General features: G+C 43.4%; 2 protein-coding genes across 6 annotated transcripts in view; one reads left to right on the top strand and one right to left on the bottom strand.

The window, feature by feature from the left end:
• Positions 1-509: 509 nt before the first annotated feature.
• Positions 510-9887, bottom strand: MBD4 (methyl-CpG binding domain 4, DNA glycosylase). Its single transcript, XM_067043393.1, has 8 exons — positions 9468-9887; positions 7483-7713; positions 5979-6832; positions 3301-3375; positions 3089-3223; positions 2111-2260; positions 1523-1626; positions 510-602 (listed from the first exon to the last, which is right to left on the bottom strand). The coding sequence occupies exons 1-8, from the start codon at positions 9554-9556 to the stop codon at positions 525-527; spliced, it is 1716 nt and encodes a 571-aa protein (XP_066899494.1). The 5' UTR covers positions 9557-9887; the 3' UTR covers positions 510-524.
• Positions 9888-9889: 2 nt separating this feature from the next.
• The window catches only part of IFT122 (intraflagellar transport 122), a 71797-nt gene continuing 61206 nt past the window's right edge, over positions 9890-20480 (top strand). For 2 of the 5 annotated variants that reach the window (XR_010842460.1, XM_067043390.1), the window contains exons 1-3: positions 9928-10075; positions 18978-19044; positions 20384-20468. Coding sequence is in view for 2 of the 5 variants with exons in the window: in XM_067043390.1 (XP_066899491.1) it covers positions 10035-10075; positions 18978-19044; positions 20384-20468 (193 nt within the window). In the remaining 3 variants the exon portion in view is untranslated. Of the gene's footprint in view, positions 10076-18977; positions 19045-20383; positions 20469-20480 lie in introns of all 5 variants that reach the window. The other 3 variants (XM_067043391.1, XM_059075717.2, XM_067043392.1) reach the window with 3 other exon arrangements.

The following is a 20480-nucleotide window of genomic DNA, read 5'->3' as shown; positions in this document are numbered from 1 at the left end:
AGTGGTTTTTTTTTTTTTTTTTTTGCGGTACGCGGGCCTCTCACTGTTGCGGCCTCTCCCGTTGCGGAGCACAGGCTCCGGACGCGCAGGCTCAGCGGCCATGGCTCACGGGCCCAGCCGCTCCACGGCACATGGGATCTTCCCGGACCGGGGCACGAACCCGTGTCCCCTGCATCGGCAGGCAGATTCTCAATCAGTGCGCCACCAGGGAAGCCCTGAGGAAAGTTTTTTTAAACTTCAAGTCACATTTCATAATTGGAAAAGTCATATACATTTTTAGGATTGTTGTCAAATAACAATTAATTTTTTTAAAAAAAATCTCAGAACATGTGGTAGCACATTCAGTAGCAAAGATCTTCCGGCGGTACACAGGAAGCAGGTTAGGTTAAGAAGACACACATTAGGTTTCTAGTTGGGCTGATGAGAATCTATATACCTGGAAAGGATGTTGTGCTTAGTGCAGCTTTTAAGAATCAAAGTGCAAAGCAATGCAATAAAAACAAGCTTGAAAACGTCAAAGAGTTTTAAGGTAGACTTAATTTTTCGTGATTTTCCCAAAGCCAGTCATGATATTTATTTAACTTGTGGTCTTCAGGGTGTACCTAGAAGAAATACAACACATTAGGAGACAGAGGCCTTATGTAAGTTAGTAAGAAATACATTTTTTAAATTGGCTTTTTAAATATATGGTGGGGGAACAGCACCTTATGACAATATACCTGAAAATGGTAACGTTTACCCTAATGAGATTCAAGAATGGCTAAAATGATACCTTACATCAAAGCAATCCTTTACAGTTTACAAAATACTTTCCAGTTTGGTGCTGACCTTCACCGCAACTCAGTGAGGAGGGTGCTGATAACACGAGTCAAGTATTAATATGCCATTTTCCAGGAGGTTATAGACCCTGAGAGTTAAAGGGACTGCTCAGCTCACAATAAATGGTGAAGCAGGGATGGGCTTGGCCAGACCTCCCAGCTAAATGCTTCAGGGCCAGTCACACACTAAGAGGGCAGTGTACAGGCTATGCGGCAGTGCCTATCAGCTGCCAGGGTGCCACCCAGATGCCTATGGGCTGGGCACACTCAGTAAACGGGCAGCCGAAGTGGGACCCACCCACCAGAAGAACCGTCTGAGACCCCACTAGGAGAAACCCAACAAGCTTGCGTTCCAATCCCGCGTGTGCCTGCTTCCCTTCCGCGGTGTGCTTTTGAAGGCGAGTACGACTGTGGCAGGAGGTAAACCACATCAGGCCGAGAGACCGTACGTGAATGGAAATGACAGGAACAGGGCTAGAAGCGGCAAACCAGCGGACGTCAGTCAGAGACCAGGGGCTCTTTGTGGACTTGGGGAAATCTATGGACCCTCTCCTGCTGTCAATAACCCCAAGCCACCACTGCCCCTCAAGCTTGGAACAAAGCTGCTTGTGACTGTAATAGCACGTGTGTCCAAGAAACAGTTTTAACCATAACGGTGGACTTACTTTGCCTCGGAGACAGAATGTGCCGGAGACGGGCCTTACCTGCTTCCACTCGTTGACACAAAAAATTCGGTAAGAGTCGTTGCCGTATTTGCCAATCCCATGCAGCTCGATCGGATACCTCCACTGCTTGGTCAGATATTCATCTGAGAATACAACACCCCACATATCATGTCAGCCTCTAGGAAAATACTTTCCCTGAAAAGGAGAAACACCAGAGAGGGACGGGAAGGAATCTCTCCTAACAGCCTGACTTGTGGCTCCTTTCTTCTGAATTCCTGCAGCCACCACCCCTGTCTGACCTGCTTGTCTGCCACTGACTAACCGTTATTGTTTTGTGCTGACCTAACGAGACAGGGGTAATGTCCCTGAGGTCAACTGGACTTTCTGCTTCACTGACTTCTTCCTCTAATCCTGCCCACACGGCCTGACCTGATGCTGGGCAAAGACTGATCACCTGGGCCAGCGGGAGACCGCACTTTGGGGCAAGCGAACTATCTTCAAGTGCCTTCAGTGCTTGAGCTGAATGACCTCTATTAACATCGCAACTGAGGACATTAAAGTTTAAGGTGTGGCTCTCTTAAATAGGCACAATTTATGTTTTTCCCCTTTGGGTATATGGGAAAGTACCTGAGAACTTGATAATGGTCTTTGCTCGAAGATCGTAGAGACCAAGAGGTTTAAGAAGTTCTGAAACATCTCTCCAGTCTGCAGTTCTCGCTACCTCGGCTGAAGGATACTTCTCCAGAAACTGCCAAAGCACAGGGATTGCCATTTTGCCTGGGAAGTAAAAGTAACCACGTGACTACAAGCGTCCAGATGGGCTGATTTTAGGCTCACGTACCTCTTTATCTAGAAATCTCATATAGTTTTTTTTTTTTTTTTTTGCGCTACGCGGGCCTCTCACTGCCGTGGCCTCTCCCATCGCGGAGCACAGGCTCCGGACGCGCAGGCCCAGCGGCCGTGGCTCACGCGCCCAGCCGCTCCGCGGCACGCGGGATCCTCCCGCACCGGGGCACCAACCCGCGTCCCCTGCATCGGCAGGCGGACTCCCAACCACCGCGCCACCAGGGAAGGCCGAGAAATCTCATATAGTTTTTTGTCTTTCTTTCTTTTTAAACCACTGATGAGAAGACATTACCTAAATCAGCAACCACTCTCAGAGTCAAAATCCAACACCATCAACCGATTTGGTTAACGGTCCAAATTATGCCCAAACCTGGCCTTGTAATGATATTGGCTTTTAAATAATCAGATCATCATATAACTAGTGTAAAAGCATACAGAACATAAGGTGCCAGTGACATTAAAGCAAGCATCCTATGAAAAAGAAATGCTTTTATACGTGACACAGAGAGGAGGAAGGTTAAGTAACGGATTTTCATCGATGACTAAAAGTAATTTGGAAGTAGAACATAAATGAAAATCTGCTCTTTAATGCTTAAAAAGGCTGTTGGATGTCATCTAGTCTATAGGTGAAGAGTTTGAGGACTGACTGAAAGAAGAAGGCCTTAGCTGAGGTCAAAATCAAACTTGAGACCAGGTTTCCCGATCAGTTCTCCTCATCACACTGTCTCTACTAAGACAAAGATTAAAGAATCCACAAACCTGAGGTCCGGTTGAGGAATATAGTCGCAATGAGGAGCTTCCACGGATCATGGAAGAGTGTTTCTTGGACAAGATTAAAAGGTGACCGAGGAGGTGTCCACTTCTTAAAGGCCTTGCGTCGTGGGGGACTAAGAGCTAAACAAACACACTGAGTTAGAGGGGAACACTTGAAATAGGTTTAAAGTCTGGTTTTCTGATTGGAAAAGGGATACCTTCTCTGTTGTATTTGCTGGAAAAATACAGGCTTGTTTTCCTTTTTTCTATTTGTGTCTGTGGGATGGCGTCTTCTGAAAAGGAAAGAGTGAACATTGTTTACAGAATCCATGGTTTAGCCTAAAGAAATATTCAGGCCTGCAAACAGCAACAAGAGCACACTACTAGTATAGAACGTTCAGTTTAGCACTCTTCTAAGCACTTCACAAAAATTAACCAGTTTAGGGCTTCCCTGGTGGCGCAGTGGTTGAGAGCCCGCCTGCCGATGCAGGGGACACGGGTTCGTGCCCCGGTCCGGGAAGATCCCACATGCCGTGGAGCGGCTGGGCCCGTGAGCCATGGCCGCTGAGCCTGCGCGTCCGGAGCCTGTGCTCCGCAACGGGAGAGGCCACAACAGTGAGAGGCCCGCGTACAGAAAAAAAAAAAAAAAAAAAAAAAAAAAAATTAACCAGTTTAATCCTACTAATGACCTATGAGCAAGGTAGGTACTATCTTCTCTCCACTTTGCAAATAAGGAAATTGAGGTACAGAGATGCTAGGTAACTTGCCCAAGGTCCCACAGCTAGTAAGTGTCAAGAGCTGAAATTCTAATCCAGGCAGTCTGGTTCCTGAGTCCAGGCCTTTAACCACTATTATACTAGTTCTCTATGATTTTTGTTCAGAGTTCACTACATTGAAAAATTGGAAATAATATAGAATATTTTAAATTACGACATTTGTACAATGTGGTTATTAAAATATTTTGAGACTACGTTTTTCCCATGTCATTAATTTTTAAGTGAAAAAAGCAATATTCAGCATATGATCCCAATTTAATAAAAAAAGAAAAAAATGTGATAAGAGATTAGAATAAACCAAAATGGTATAATGGTTGTTGCTAATTTTTCTTTTCTTTTAATTTTCCATATTTTCCAAATATTCTGCAGTGAATACTTTTACTAAAAAAAACAAAAAACAAACAAAAAAAAGGATGCAGGTAAAACAGAACCTGCAGGAAAGCCTAAGATTTGGACCTTAGAACACCTAAGGCCGCTATCTACTGGGAGGTTTAATTTAACAAAGACTCTTTGACCACCATTATTAGGCTTTCAAGTTTCTAAAATCATCACATTTAATACTCCCTTAGCCATACCCTCTAAATTTGAATGTCAGTTAATAATACCTTGCATTAGTCTAGCGTGAAGCCATCTTTTTCACTTCTCATTTTACGTTACAATATTCACGATGTGAAAAACAGGATTGGTGAGGGTTATTACCTGTGTTTTTCACATGAAGACTCTAAGGCTTAGAAATTAAGCAACTATCTGAAAACAATAGTGGGACTGACTATAGATTGGGACAAGGATCCAGGTCTCCAGATAATCAGTCTAGTGTTCTTTGCTATTCTAGTTTGAATAGGCAAAGCCCAGTGGAAAATAAAACAGGGTCAGAACAAAGGAAACTGCTCTTACTACCTACTTGAAATTTCTTCTGTGGGTTCCTATAGATAATTACTGACTAGCCTCCTTTATTACTAGGAGACTAAGCTCAATTTATGTGGCAATTTCTAACTAAGGCACTGGGAAAGTCATTACTACTCCATTGGATACCTATTACCTACAGTAAACGTAATTATGTTGAGAACTAGACTTCTTTATGCATAGGATGACTAGGATACTTCCATTTTAGTCACAAAAGGATGTTTTTGATATTTTAGTTGCCCATTTTACTAGCAATAAATCTACATAAACCTCAAGGCTTTAGGAAGCTCAAGGTCTTTAAAGGACACATTGGAGAATTTTTATGCAGTTCCTAGGTGTATGAGGTCATCTTCTGTTCAAGGTAGAGAAATTCCAGGCACAGCAAAGACATAATAAAATCATGAGTGGGACCAAGAGCAGGAACCAACTCTAACCACCTGCTCTACTAATTTGTCCATGCTGTCTCCACACAGGGCTTTAAGTAAAATTACTATTCTTCTTTAAAGGAGTTATTCATTATACCATAACGGCATAATAAATAACTAATATAGCGTGGCTCAAAGGTCCCCTTTCTTTATCTCTTATTCACTGAGGTATTATAAAGGCAAAACTGCTAAGCTCTGAACTCTGTATTAAGAGCATATTACAAATAATAGATGAACTATGTGATTACAGTTTTGAATTACTTAGAGCTCTAAAGCATTTTAGAGAAGCATTACAATAGAAGGTAAAAATGACTATGATATATACAAAATTAAATTGGAAGTCACACATCAGTAATAAGTAACAGGAGGGGTGCAAAGAGAAGATACTGACTATTCTCAACCAGTTTATGTATGAAAGGCAAGAGTCTTCCCCAAATCTTTTCACAAGTGAAACCTTTTTATTTCCCCTAAAGCTGTAAGATTATTGGCTGGAAAAAAAGGAAGAAGGGAGAGCACTGTTGAGGAGAGTCCCAGGTGTTGTACCAGGATGGTAGCAACGGTTAATGGCACGATTGTCCTCTGTTGGGGGCATCAAGGCAGTAGCCAGCTGATTGTTCCTCTGTCATATAAGAAGGCTTAAATATCAGCTACACAAGGCACTAGGACCAACTGGTAGAATGTTTCTGATATTTGGCCCTACTTCTTCACTCTATTCCCACATGCTAACTGGGTACAGGCATGAAGTGCAAAATCCTCATCACACGTTTAACAGCACTTTATTGCACTGAATACCTTGAAATATTTTCGCAGAAGTAGAGTCTTTCTCCGTTTGTGAGCTGTTGTCCATTTCAGAGCCACCTCTTGAAATGTCAATATGCAAATGCTCCTTCCTTTCCCCAACTTCTACTTTGGTTCTTATTTCCTCCGATTCTAAAAAGGTACCCTCACACTTCTTGTTGTGTCCTGCTTCTTTGGTTGAACGTAATTTGTTTATGATGCCAGAAGTGGTCTGTTCAAAACCTGATCCTGAACACAGTGAGTCTTCTTTACCAGGCCTCTCCTCTTTACTGGGAACAGTGAGGGTCTTGTCGCTCGCTCTGGCATCAGAGACGCAGCAAGTTCTCTCAAGCTGACTTTCTTGTGCAAGAGGCTCACTTTCAGCATCTGCTGCCTTATTATACACAGATGCTCTTTTTCTATTACTTTTAACAGGATCGGGAAGCCTCCTCCGGCACCCTGTTTTAGTTTTCTTAATTTGAATCCCTTTCAAAACAGTCACCTTTCTTTTGGACTTTCTAACCTTTCTGGAGTCAGCATCATTGACACCATCATCTTCTTTCAAAAGCCAACGAATGGAAGTAAAGTTAGAGAGTTCTCTTCTATCTTGCAATTCCAAACTAGCACCTGGCAAAGAAACCACATCTTTTTTCCACTTGTTTCGTGTCCTGAGGCTCCGGTTTGGATTTCTACTTTCGTTTTGCAGTTGGGATGGCAGAGCTGCCATGCTTTGGTCTTTACGTCCTGACTTGATGCTCCTTTTAGGAAGTACAGTAAAATCAAAATCTTCTGGCTTAAGAGAAGTCTCTCCACTTTTGTGAAGATAATTAGCAAGTGAACTTTTGGATCGGAACTTCAGTCCCTGTGGGCTAGAAAATGATATTAAAGAAAACTTATTGCTAGTTAATAAAAGTGAATTTTTTAAAAAACTGGACCATATTTTGGATTTTTTTTAATTAATAATTTCCAAACTTTGCCACGGGCATTTGTCATTTAAAATTAAAAAAGTGATAAAGTGATACTTTAAAATAGTCTCCTCGGGGCTTCCCTGGTGGCGCAGTGGTTGAGAGTCCGCCTGCCGATGCAGGAGACACGGGTTCGTGCCCTGGTCCGGGAAGATCCCACATGCCGCGGAGCAACTAAGCCCGTGAGCCATGGCCGCTAGGCCTGCGCGTCCGGAGCCTGTGCTCCGCAACGGGAGAGGCCACAACAGTGAGAGGCCCGCGTACCGCAAAAATAAATAAATAAATAAATAAAATAGTCTCCTCTATGACAACAGAACATAATTTTACGAATATAGCTTAAGTGCAACCTTACCAGTAGCCATTCACAGTAGGAGAAAATCTAAGTATTTGTCCTCAAATCACCTTATGTAAGTAACCAGTGACAGTGAAGGAACAGAATCTGTAATGGTTTTATGGTAAAAACAGAAAAAAGCCAAAACTCCTGCTATGCTTTCCTACCACCTGTCTAGACAAAATTATTTGGCTGTACTATCTTTACCATCTTGCATGCTCACCTGACGAAATATACGTCGTATCTTCCTGCTGTTTTCCCAGATAACCTTTGCTTCACCACTCTTTCCCATCCACGTGGTACAGACTTAGGGCACTCGGTCATTGCGCTACCACCACATCGAGCAGAAGCAATGGGTTCCCGTAGCGGGGCGTTACACTCACTGCTGCTTTTTATCACCATTTGATTCTCATCTTCTCCCACTCTTTCTGATCCCAGAGCAACATCTTCCTCCCTGAAAAAAAAACAAACTCCAAGTGATTAACTCATTTAAAATGAATTTGACTCGGGCTTCCCTGCTGGCACAGTGGTTGAGAATCCTCCTGCCGATGCAGGGGACACGGGTTCGTGCCCCGGTCCGGGAGGATCCCACGTGCCGCGGAGCGGCTGGGCCCGTGAGCCGTGGCCGCTGAGCCTGCGCGTCCGGAGCCTGTGCTCCGGGAGAGGCAACGGCAGTGAGAGGCCCGCGTACCGCAAAAAAAAAAAAAAAAAAGATTAATTTGACTCTTTTTATCCAATTTCTGTCCATAACAGAGAAGGAACCATGGACTATGGGAGAGATTAAAATCAGTATGGCTCAGTCATTGTATGAGAGTATCTTCCTCCTCTCCAATATCTTCCTGTCCTCCAACATGGTTAAAAAGGGTTGGAAATCTCTGCACAGTGAAAAGCTCAAGCTACTTGCTAGAAAAAAAATTTTTTTTTGTTAATCATTGAATAGCTCTGTTATAGAGATTTCTGGTGACACTTGGCCTAAGTTTAAAAACATGAACCAACAGCTGAGCTCTTAACCTGGGGATCAACAGAACAGCTTAAATGAGTCAGTGAGACACCTTCCTCCCCCCGAAATAAGTGAGGTAAAATTTTTATATATATGTGCATTTTGGGGGCGGTGGGGGGACAGTGTCTATTACTTTCATCAGAGGTTGTAACCCTCTAAAAGGTAAAGAATATTTGATGAAGAATTTTCAAACTCTCTTTCATTCTTTTTTTTTTTTTTTTTTTTTGTGGTATGCGGGCCTCTCACTGCTGTGGCCTCTCCCGTTGCGGAGCACAGGCTCCGGACGCGCAGGCCTAGCGGCCATGGCTCACGGGCTTAGTTGCTCCGCGGCACGTGGGATCTTCCCGGACCAGGGCACGAACTCGTGACCCCTGCATCGGCAGGCGGACTCTCAACCACTGCGCCACCAGGGAAGCCCTCTCTTTCATTCTTGATCCGATAAGCTTGTGAGGCAGGTAGGATAAGGATTACTCTCATTTTATTGATAAAATTGAGTGACAGGAAGATTAAGTTATTTGCAGAACTGATTCCAGGACCTAGGTCTACTAAATCTTGGTCTAATACTCCCTCTCTACTATTGTTGAAAAACTTCACTAGAGTGTATCCTAATCACTAAATCATATTTACATTTTCAAAGTTGGATGAGTCTCTAGAGATGTCTAACCAACTTCTTTTCTACAAATAGGGAAACAAAGCATGAGCCAGTGACTAACTAGAATTAGAATCAAAGTCTGCTGATGCAATATGGGGTTAAATAATTTGGGGGATCTGGGTGGATCTTAAGAAATTATACTGTTCACAGTTTTGGCGATAAGGAAACTAAATCCTGGTGAAAACAGCACGAACTTTAAAATCAACAGACTGAGTTCAAATTCCAGCTCTGCCATTTACTACCTATGTGGTCCCAGAGCAAGTTAATTAACCTGTCAAAGTCTCTTTCTCCATCTGTAAAAAGGAGGTAATACCTCTTTCAAGGTAGTTCTGAGAATCACATTTTTGGGGGAGAAAAAAAAAAGTAGGTAAATCATCTTAGCCCCACACCGCACATACGCAAGTACTCAGTACTCCAGCTCCTGTTCGCAGGAACTAACCCTGCCGGCCTCCAAGTGTCCATCCACCCTAGGTAAGAAAGGCCCACCCACCTTCTACTCCCCCGCTCCCATTTTACAGGTGGTGAAACTGAGGCCCGAAAGGGGACAATAACTTGCCGGAGGTCACACGGCCGGTCGGGGACTAAGCGCTGGTTGGCGATGACCGAGGGGGCAGCTCCGCAGTCCCCCAGGCTCGGACTCTCCATCCCAGACGTGTCCCTCAAGCGGGCTCCGGCTGCAGTAAGAGGCCGAGAGGGTGCGTCGCTCTGGGTGTGGAGCAGAGTAAGAGGCGAAAACTTCTTCAGCTCGGAATTCTAGGATGCAACCAAAAGATGAACGCAGTGGAAGTCTGTCTGACTGCTCAGCAGCTTTCCGGCCGCCCCCTTCGACCACAGCCGCCATTTCAACGGCTCAGCCAATCAAGTCCTTTGTCGAGGAAGGCTTGCACCGCCCCCTGCCCGTTCCGACCAATCGCGCGCGTCCTAGATATGAGGACGCCTTCTAGCCTCCCGTTCCTTCTTTCTAGCCCTTCCTTTTAGACATGCGCACTCGGAACTCTCTGCTTCGCGCGTAGCTCACTGCGCATGTGCGTTGCCGGGGTAGCGCAGGCAGACAAAGTGGCTCGCGGAGTTAGGCCTGTTGCTGAGGCGGGGAGGAGGGGCCCGAGGCGTGAGGGAAACCGCTATGAGGGCCGTGTTGACGTGGAGAGATAAAGCCGAGCAGTGGTGAGGAGCGGGGCAGTCCGGGAGGAGCGGGAGGCTGAGCCCCAGTGGGGATGGCGGGCGCTGTGGCGTGAACCCTGGTGGTTGCCAAGGGTAACGGGCCTGCGGGCTGGGCTGAGGGCCCTGCGTCCCGGCTCTGGGCGGCTGCAGGGTCGCCTTCCCACCGCTTTGCGGATGGAGAAACTGAGGCCTGGAGAGGGAGCAAAGGGATGTACCACGCGTGAGGTAGTGGCCTGTGGAGGCGCCTTTACACATAATCACAGTCTGATCTTGTCTTTCCTTCAGTCAAAATCCATCCTGGGCTCATCAGTGTTTTCCAGCTTCACAACTTATGCCGCATTCGCGTATTACCTATACTCTTTGTTTACTTGACCTTTTCTCTAAATTGTCTCACTTATTTTCCTTTAAACATGCTTTTACATTCTACAGGGAAACTTTATTACACTGTATATGAACACCAGTAGCAATTGCTGTAAATGTAAGATAACTGTAGAACTTAAAGCAGGGAGAAACAAAACGTCGTTAACAAGTTGTAGCTAGATACTGTCGCTAGGGAGCCTCTGAGCCTCAGGTGTAGTGTCTCTAGAGCTAGAGATTTAGCAAGTGTGGTTGGAGAGATGCTTGAGTTGAACAGCATCAAAGCAAGACTTTCTCCTATGTTTTTTTAGAAGATTTGAAAGAGGATCGAAAGAGAATGACTTTCTCAGTTTATGATTCAATGTTGTTTAATGTCCTATTCCATTTTTATCCCCCAAATCCATCATATAACAACACATTTGAGGGCATACTGACTTATTGGGCAGTTCTCCTCAGCCTGACCATCAAAACTTCCTACATGATCTTTTCAGCTTCATTGTGAAGCCTCTGCTTTGGCTACTGGAACAGAGCCATTCCCTCTCTGTCTTTCCTTTGGCCTCTCTGTGTGAGGCCTTCATCGCCTCACAGTGAAATCCTAAACATCCTTAAGCCTCCCTTTGGAGATGGTCTCTCTCTTTGTACTCCGCACCAGTAATAGCTAATGCTTACTTTGTGCCAGGCACTGGCTAAGAACTTCATATCTTTTATCTCATTGTCACCTCACAACAGCACCTGACGTAGGAACTATACTTATTTCTGTTTTACATATGAGGCGACTGAAGCACAGAGTGGGTAAATAAGTTGCCAGGGTCACACAGTGAGTAAGTGGTGGAGCCAGCTTTCTTCCTCACTCCAGAGCCAATGCTCTCAGCCACTGCATTAATTATTCCTGGTGTTACAGAGGCTGCAAACTCAATTGCCTGCAGGAATCAGGCAGGCAACATAAACGGGAGATGTTTATTTGCATCTTGAATGCAAGGAATTGTTCGTTTTCCCTAGGAGTATTCTTCTTTTCTATACTGCACTCTTTTTGAAACGTCTAGCCCTACAACTGTATCTTTCACTTCTACTTTTGAGATTTGAGTAAAAAGAAAAAAAGATTTTTTTTCTTTTCTCTTGACTGTTATAAAAGTATTCATAGCACAAGCTGCTGATAGCTAGCAGCTGAGCATTTGATTTTGCTGTCAGATACTAAGAAGTGGCAAACTGGAGAGCGCATGCTCTGACTGAAAGGGACAGCAGCTGCTCTGCTTCTGCCCGTTACCACCCTGCAGGAATTTGCCCCAGCGTGCCTCAGAGCTTCCTGTTTTCACCAGAAACCAGAGATCTGGGTTTTTATGTGGAATGTCCTAATTTTTAAATGTTGGCACCTAATCTGTAAAAAAAAAAAAAAAAAAAAAAAAGTAAATAAAAATAAAATACCATATGGGCCAAACAAAACGTTTGCTGGCCAAAATATAGCCTGATTGGCTTCCAGTTTTCAACCCCTGGCATAGGATTTTGTTCATTCCTCTCTTGTGGTACTTAGAGTCTGTCTAGTGCAAGAGTTTATGGGAAACTGTTGATCCCAGAAGTCTATAACCCCCTTAAAAGCAGTGGCTATGCCTTACTCATTTCCAAGGCTTATTCTAGAGCCTAGACAGTGGTGGTTGTGATTATTTCATGGATGGAGGTATTCATGAGCGAATGAAGAGGTGAGTGGATGAATGATGAATGAAGATTGGTTATTTGGTTTTTGGCCCATTACAGCTATTCTAGTGTAGGGGCTTTAGGGGTTCTAGAGGCCAGCAATACTGATGGCAGCTACATATGCAAGCTGATAGCCCAGAAGGAGACAAAACAAAAAACTATAAAAATAAATAGTAGAACTCCAAAATCCCAGATGTCAGATTCTTCTTCCACACTGCACCAGCTCCGCCAGCCGGTCTGCTCTTTTGCTTCCGTCTAACCTTCGTGTGGCAGCAGGAAATTCTCTTTCTTGAGTCCTGTTGCTGTGATCTGTTACTCCACCTCTCATCCACCCAGAGTGACTCCCCCCTCCCTTCCGTGTCAGACTGTGCACTTAATTAGGTGGTCCTTCCCCTGCCCCACCCTGCCCCCTTTTGCTAAGATTTTAAATTTATGCTTTTCAGTTCAGCTGAAAACTCCATTTTCCCGTCCAGTGGCCCTTCCTAAATGTTCTTATTCTTCTCGGAACTCCTTTTTTCCCTTCAAAGCAGTGCTCTAGGTTCTTCTCGACCGTGATGCCTTATTCCAGGCAGGCTGCCATCTGCTGTGCGCCTCATCCGCAGCAGCTGTGGGCCAGACAGTGTTTACCTGCCTTATCTTGTTTAATCTCCACGGCAGCCTGTGAGGCTGGACTTGTCACCCCATGTACAGGTGAAGAAACTGAGACTTAATGAGGTGACAGTTTGCTTAAGATTCAAATCAAGTTAAGTGGGGGCTGGATCAGGTTGTGCGGGATTTGGAGAGGCACCTTGAGACTTCAGGTTACAGTGGGGTGGGCACAGGGTTGACAGAGGACAGTTGGCAGGACTCACCCTCTGTGTCTCTGCAATGGAATCTGACAATGTCCGTTTTTCATAAAAGGGGGCAGGTGGGCAGAGAGCCATCCTACCGTACAACAGACCGTCTGCAGACGGGTGAGCTCCCCAGCCCTGGGAGTGTTCAGGCAGAGGCTGGATCCATCAATAGGGAATTCCTGCCCTGGTAGGGGCCTTGGACTACATGACAGGGTCTAGGGTCTTTCCCAATAGTTTGGGAAAGTTTCTGTGATCTTATGATGCGATTAAAGCCCAAGGGGTTCAAGATAAAAATCTTGTCAGTTTGTCAGTTGTACTCAGTTTGTGTCTGGGACAATGCCATGTACTGTGGGTCCACAAATGTCTAAAATAGGGTCATTACCCTGAAATTGCATATGACTGTAATTAAGGGGATAAGGTAGTATCTGAAACAGTGTAAATACAGAAGATTATATAATTCTTAAACTGTACAGATTCTAAGTACAATAAGAATTTTGATTGGGGTGAATCAGACATATATGTTACACTTTTGAAAAGCAAACTTCAAGAAATGCGGAGAAAATGAATTTTCACATCTGAAAGGAAGGTAGCTAAAGACTTGGCTCAAGTGAGATGCTCAGAAATGATTTGCTAATAATTCAGCCCGAAATGATCCTAGTGAAGAAGAAGCCACACGGGAACCACTTTGATGGGCTCAGATACGTACAAGGCAGGAAGGGAGCCACACGACCAAGATGACTGTGGAAGAGAGGTGCAGACCCCTCCCAAACCTCGTGCCTCCCCAGCTCCCCACAGGAGGTGGCTGCTTGTGTACGCTGCGAGGCGGGAGGGCAGCTCCCTAGCCTTGCTGTGTAGGTGAGGACCACAGCTCAGGCCGGAGGTCAGCCCTTCTGGCCCCAGCTGCCCCTGCTTTTGCCTCTCCTGCCCTGCTTCTCCGCAGAGTGTGAAATGCACCCAGTACGTTGTCCCCTAGGTTCTGGGAAAGAAAGCCTGAGAGACGGGAAGGCCCAGGTCTGTTACCACATAACAGCGAGGAGGCTGAAGGACTCAGGGTTTGTGTTTGCTTCTATCACGAGGGATACCCAACTGGAGAGGGGTAGCAATCGCTGTGTTCCAGCTTCTCCATCAGCCAGCTGTGTGACAGCAGACAGATGACTCGCCAGTGTACTTCAGTTTCCTCATCAGTAGAAATGGGCCAATAATGCCTGGCCTGTCTGAGGCATTACGTTAGCGTAAGGTCAAATGAGATCATGTAAATTTACACTCTTCAACAACTCTTAACTCTTGAATATGTGTGAAGAATTACTTTTATTAAAGGAAGCTTCTGAGGTCAATGGAGCCTATATAAGAACTCTGAATTCTATGTGTGGTGCCTTGAGTAGATGGTAACACTTTTTTTTTTCCTGCTGATGAAACATGGAGACTCTTGCTAATTATTTTTTCAACTATGGCATATGCAAATAATAATTATATTGGAGGCCACAAGCGTAGTGGTTAGAGCTTGGGCTGTAGAGTCAGACTGCTTGCGTTTGAATTCTGGCTCCACCTCTACTCAGTAGCAGTTTATTTTCAGGCAAGTGCCTTAGTTTTCTCATCTGCAAAACAGATATAAGGCTGTTGTGAAAATTAAGTGAGTTAACACACGTAAAGCATTTAAAGTGTACTTTGCACACATGTAAATAAATGTGCTTAATAAATATTAGTCACTGTTGTTAAAGTATTGAGGGTGGCATAGATTTGTTATACTTGACAGTAATTCAGGAGAGTGGAAGGCCATATAGCACAGACTGTAAAGTCAGACCTGAGTTAAAATTCTGGTCCTTTCACTTGCTGTGTGATGTTGGACAAGATACTCGACCTCTCTGAACCATGGTGTCCTCAACCACAAAATTGAGCAGTAATTCTTACCTCATAGAATTGTTGTGAGGACAGAATAAAATAATGCATTTGAAGAGCTCAGCATCGGGTGTCTGTGGTAAATGCTCCACATAGTTACCAGGGTGTGTTTTTTTTTTTTTGGCCGCACCATGGCTTTTGGGATCTTATTTCTCTGACAGGGGATCAAGCCCGTGCCTTAGGCAATGAAATTGTGGAGTCTTAACCCCTGGACCACCAGGGAATACTCGAGGGTGTATATTTTTCTGTCACTCACAGGTGCCAGGTTAATTTATCCCATGCTCAACTTTTATAATAGGCCATCTTGGCAGTGCTGTCTGACACATTCTTACTAGGGCCACCCCGACTAATGAAATCCTCTGCCTGGGGGCATTTGAGAATCTTTGTAATAGGGCTCCAGCCTGTGTTTTCCAGCCGTATCGCTCCCTCTTGCCTTACACATAGCCAAATGTTTCAGTCAAATTAGGTTATTTAGATATTTGCTATTCCCACTGTCTTGTCTTTGCTTGTTCTGTTTTCTGTGCCTACCCAGGCTCCTGCATATCTCAGAAGCCCTACCTTTTTCACATATTGTTTTCTTCATGAAGCTTTTTCTGATCCTCTCCAAATCACAACAGTGTCCACTCCTTGGAATCCTACAATATATGCTTTAATGTATCTCCGAAAGCCTCTATCACAGTATTATTCTATATTTCATCCAATCTAAGAGGTCACTGATTGTAAAATATCATTATTTTACATACGACTAAGAAAGCAAAAATGCTGCCAGTTAAACTGACACATCATCAATTATAAGACACATCCCAACATCAAAAGTGTTCAAATGTGAAAAAAACATGTGCTTTACATGTCACAAAGAAAGAAAACTACAGGCCAGTATCACCGATGAACACAGATGCAAAAATCCTCAACAAAATACTAGCAAACAGAATCCAACAGCACATTAAAAGGATCATACACCATGATCAAGTGGGGTTTATTCCAGGAATGCAAGGATTCTTCAATATACGCAAATCAATCAACGTGATACACCATATCAACAAACTGAAGGAGAAAAACCATATGATCATCTCAATAGATGCAGAGAAAGCTTTTGACAAAATTCAACACCCATTTATGATAAAAACCCTGCAGAAAGAAGGCATAGAGGGAACTTTCCTCAACATAATAAAGGCCATATATGACAAACCCACAGCCAGCATTGTTCTCAATGGTGAAAAACTGAAACCATTTCCACTAAGATCAGGAACAAGACAAGGTTGCCCACTCTCACCACTCTTATTCAACCTAGTTTTGGAAGTTCTAGCCACAGCAATCAGAGAAAAAAAAGAAATAAAAGGAATTCAAGTCGGAAAAGAAGAAGTAAAGCTGTCACTGTTTGCAGATGACATGATACTATACATAGAGAATGCTAAGGATGCTACCAGAAAAGTACTAGAGCTAATCAATGAATTTGGTAAAGTAGCAGGATACAAAATTAATGCACAGGAATCTCTGGCATTCTTATACACAAATGATGAAAAATCTGAGACTGAAATTAAGAAAACACTCCCATTTACCATTGCAACAAAAAGAATAAAATATCTAGGAATAAACCTACCTAAGGAGACAAAAAGACTTGTATGCAGAAAACTATAAGACACTGATGAAAGAAATGAAAGATGATACAAATAGGTGGAGAAATATACCATGTTCTTGGATTGGAAGAATCAACATTGTGAAAATGACTCTACTACCCAAAGCAATCTACAGATTCAATGCAATCCCTATCAAATTACCACTGGCATTTTTTACAGAACTAGAACAAAAAATTTCACAATTTGTATGGAAACACAAAAGACCCCGAATAGCCAAAGCAATCTTGAGACCGAAAAATGGTGCTGGAGGAATCAGGCTCCCTGACTTCAGATGATACTACAAGGCTACAGTAATCAAGACAGTATGGTACTGGCACAAAAATAGAAATATAGATCAATGGAACAGGATAGATAGCCCAGAGATAAACCCACACACATATGGTCACCTTATCTTTGATAAAGGAGGGAAGGATATACAGTGGAGAAAAGACAGCGTCTTCAATAAGTGGTGCTGGGAAAACTGGACAGCTACCTGTAAAAGTATGAAATTAGAACACTCCCTAACACCACACACAAAAATAAACTCAAAATGGTTTAAAGACCTAAATGTAAGGCCAGACACTATCAAACTCTTAGAGGAAAACATAGGCAGAACACTCTATGATATAAATCACAGCAAGATCCTTTTTGACCCACCTCCTAGAGAAATGGAAATAAAAACAAAAATAAACCAATGGGACCTAATGAAACTTAAAAGCTTTTGCACAGCAAAGGGTACCATAAACAAGACCAAAAGACAACCGTCAGAATGGGAGAAAATATTTGCAAACGAAGCAACTGACAAAGGATGAATATCCAAAATATACAAGTAGCTCATGGAGCTCAATAACAAAAAAACAACCCAATCAAAAAATGGGCAGAAGAGCTAAATAGACATTTCTCCAAAGAAGATATACAGATTGCCAACAAACACATGAAAGAATGCTCAACATCATTAATCATTAGAGAAATGCAAATCAAAACTACAATGAGATATCATCTCACACCGGTCAGAATGGCCATCACCAAAAACTCTAGAAACAATAAATGCTGGAGAGGGTGTGGAGAAAAGGGAACCCTCTTGCACTGCTGGTGGGAATGTAAGTTGATACAGCCACTATGGAGAACAGTATGGAGGTTCCTTAAAAAACTACAAATAGAACTACCATACGACCCTGCAATCCCACTACTGGGTGTGTACCCTGAGAAAACCATAATTCAAAAAGAGTCATGTACCAAAATGTTCATTGCAGCTCTATTTACTATAGCCAGGACATGGAAGCAACCTAAGTGTCCATCAACAGATGAATGGATAAAGATGTGGCACATATATACAATGGAATATTACTCAGCCATAGAAAGAAATGAAACTGAGTTATTTGTAATGAGGTGGATAGACCTGGAGTCTGTCATACAGAGTGAAGTAAGTCAGAAGGAGAAAAACAAATACCGTATGCTAACACATATATATGGAATCTAAAAATAAAAATGTCATGAAGAGATTAGTGGTAGGATGGGAATAAAACACAGACCTACTAGAGCATGGACTTGAGGATATGGGGAGGGGAAAGGGTAAGTGTGACAAAGTGAGAGAGTGGCAGGGACATATATATATATACACTACCAAATGTAAAATAGATAGCTAGTGGGAAGCAGCTGCATAGCACAGGAAGATCAGCTCGGTGCTTTGTGACCACCTAGAGGGGTGGAAGAGGGAGGGTGGGAGGGAGGGTGAAGCAAGAGGGAAGAGATATGGGAACATATGTATATGTATAACTGATTCACTTTGTTGCAAAGGAGAAACTAACACACTACTGTAAAACAGTTATACTCCAATAAAGATGTTAAAAAAAACCCAGTTGATGATGTGATTCTTTGTGAGTGTCTGAGCATCACCTTCCCACAGTATGGTAATTTCCTTGAGGGCAGGGAGGGTCTGTGATTTACTCATCTTGTATCTGTTAGCTCCTAGCACTTAAGAAGCACTTGATAAATATCTGATTAATTGGAAAGAGTATTTTGTTTTTTGGCCGTGCCTCGCCGCATATGGAACTTCCCCACCCAGGGATCAAACCCATGCCCCCTGCATTGGAAGCGTGGAGTCTTAACCACTGGACCACCAGGGAAGTCCAGTAATGATATTTTAATAAATTACCAACATTTTCAGAGACCTGTGGATTTGCTACCCCTCACACGTTCTCTGAGTTCGTGTAGCCTTTATGGTATTATTAGATGAGGTAGTGCCCTCCACTGTTTACCCTTTGAATCATGTCTGGCGTCTGGCTTCTGGACAGGTGGAAATTGGGACACAACGCTAACTGCCAAGTGAATTGTGATCGAAGGTGTGGCAGTTGAATGGAATTTGCAAACAAATGCAATTCTTAGCCATTATTTTTCTCCCTCATACAGGATCAGTGCTTCGTAATGGAAGTAAAGTTTGCTTTCGCTGCCATTAGTAGACCTCATCATTTTAGTTCCTAATTGTCCTTTTGTCTTATCTTGTCTCCTGTTTAGTGTATATGACCTCGCATTTAAGCCCGACGGAACCCAACTGATTTTGGCTGCAGGAAACAGATTACTGGTAGGATTTTGTCTGAGTTTCCTTTTTAAGTGCTTTTTTTCCTCTGCCTCTTGTAAGTGCTGAAATTTGACCCTTTTTTTAAGATAAAAAAGGCAAGGTGGAAAAACCAGTCATTATTTTTTAATAGGGAAGGAAATGGGCTATTTAAAACCGGCAGGTAAACTTTCTATCAGATAGAAACCTGTGAACAATACCTCCTTTGGAGTCATTAATCTTTCCCTTTGTACTGTGAGACACCCATGAAAGAGTTCATGAAAGAGTTCAAGATAATTAAAATGCCTTTGAAACTGAGCTGTTGTCAGTTCACGTTTTGTCCCCCTGAAAAATTCAAACAACAGGCCTGAAGGGGCTCCCTCCGTGAGAAGCCAGATAGCCTGACCCCAGCTTTTAGGCACTGGCCTTCCTAAACAATTCCATATGGATGCGGTCCCATTTTTCATATTTTCAAAGAACGTGAGCTGTCTCTGGAACCTGTCCCAGTGTATAAAAGTAATTTTCAGAGAACTCTTTCTGTTTGACCTAAAACCCTTTGCATGATCTCCCCTTCCTCCTGCGTAAGTCCGCTTCCTCTTGCTGCTGTGTTGTCTCGAGATATGCAGACGGCCTCATCTCCATTCTGTGCATGGTGACGACATAATCTGAAAGCCGTGGGTAAATTGTTCTGCAGGCTTCTTCTGTCCAGGGTAAACAATCCAAATCCTTTTAGGTTTTTCCCTTAGGTTATCTTCTCCAACACTGACCATTGCTGGAGGGTTTTGCTTTTATTTCTCAGATGGTGTGTTTTTTAGATCTCCACATATTTATAGATGTTACACAGCTATAAAATCCTAAATGCACGTTACAGATGGGTTTTATAACACTCCCTACAATTTGCAAACCCAGAGTTCAGGTCTGTGACTTCCAACTCTTGGTAGCAAGTATGAAACATCTCTCTGTGATGTTGGTAGTAGGGCAGGGCTAGCACTGGCATTTAATCGTGCTCTAGCTGGGCTCTTTGTGCTGGCTTTATTAGGGAGGGCCTAGCTTGTTTGGTCATATATCCAAATACATGCAAGGGGAGTGAACTGTGTAGAGAAGTTTCACGGAGTGAACTTTTGTTTCTCGAGCATTAATGGCACATTTCCGGCCATGTAATGGGCAGAATCAGAGCTTCTCCTTCTTGGGTTTCCCAACTTTAAGTCACATTCTTTCTGGTTTCTTGGTTCAGTTTTTACTTGGTGCACATTTAGAATATTGACAAATGTGTTGTTTTGACAACAACAATAGCAGCAGCAACCTGCAGGGATTCTGACTAATGGATGCCACGCGGGTAACTGTCCTTTTGTCTCTTTTTTGCCAGGTTTACGACACGTCTGATGGCACCTTACTTCAGCCCCTAAAGGGACACAAAGATACTGTGTACTGTGTGGCATATGCGAAGGATGGTAAGAGGCTGC

The sequence above is a fragment of the Kogia breviceps genome, chromosome 10, assembly GCF_026419965.1.
Source record: "Kogia breviceps isolate mKogBre1 chromosome 10, mKogBre1 haplotype 1, whole genome shotgun sequence".
In the NCBI taxonomy this organism is placed as follows: Eukaryota; Metazoa; Chordata; class Mammalia; order Artiodactyla; family Physeteridae; genus Kogia; species Kogia breviceps.
Note: the sequence above shows the minus strand (reverse complement) of the source record. Positions and strands in the feature narration are given on the sequence as shown.

What these genes read in the sequence shown, in the direction of transcription:
- MBD4 (XM_067043393.1), bottom strand. Translation starts at nt 9,556, where the DNA reads ATGGAGAGTCCGAGCCTGGGGGACTGCGGAGCTGCCCCCTCGGTCATC. An exon ending in CAGCAAATACAACAGAGAAG is followed by an intron (nt 3,224 to 3,300) that starts GTATCCCTTTTC and finishes GTGTTTGTTTAG; the next exon opens with CTCTTAGTCCCCCACGACGC. An exon ending in GTGTCAACGAGTGGAAGCAG is followed by an intron (nt 603 to 1,522) that starts GTAAGGCCCGTC and finishes TATTTCTTCTAG; the next exon opens with GTACACCCTGAAGACCACAA.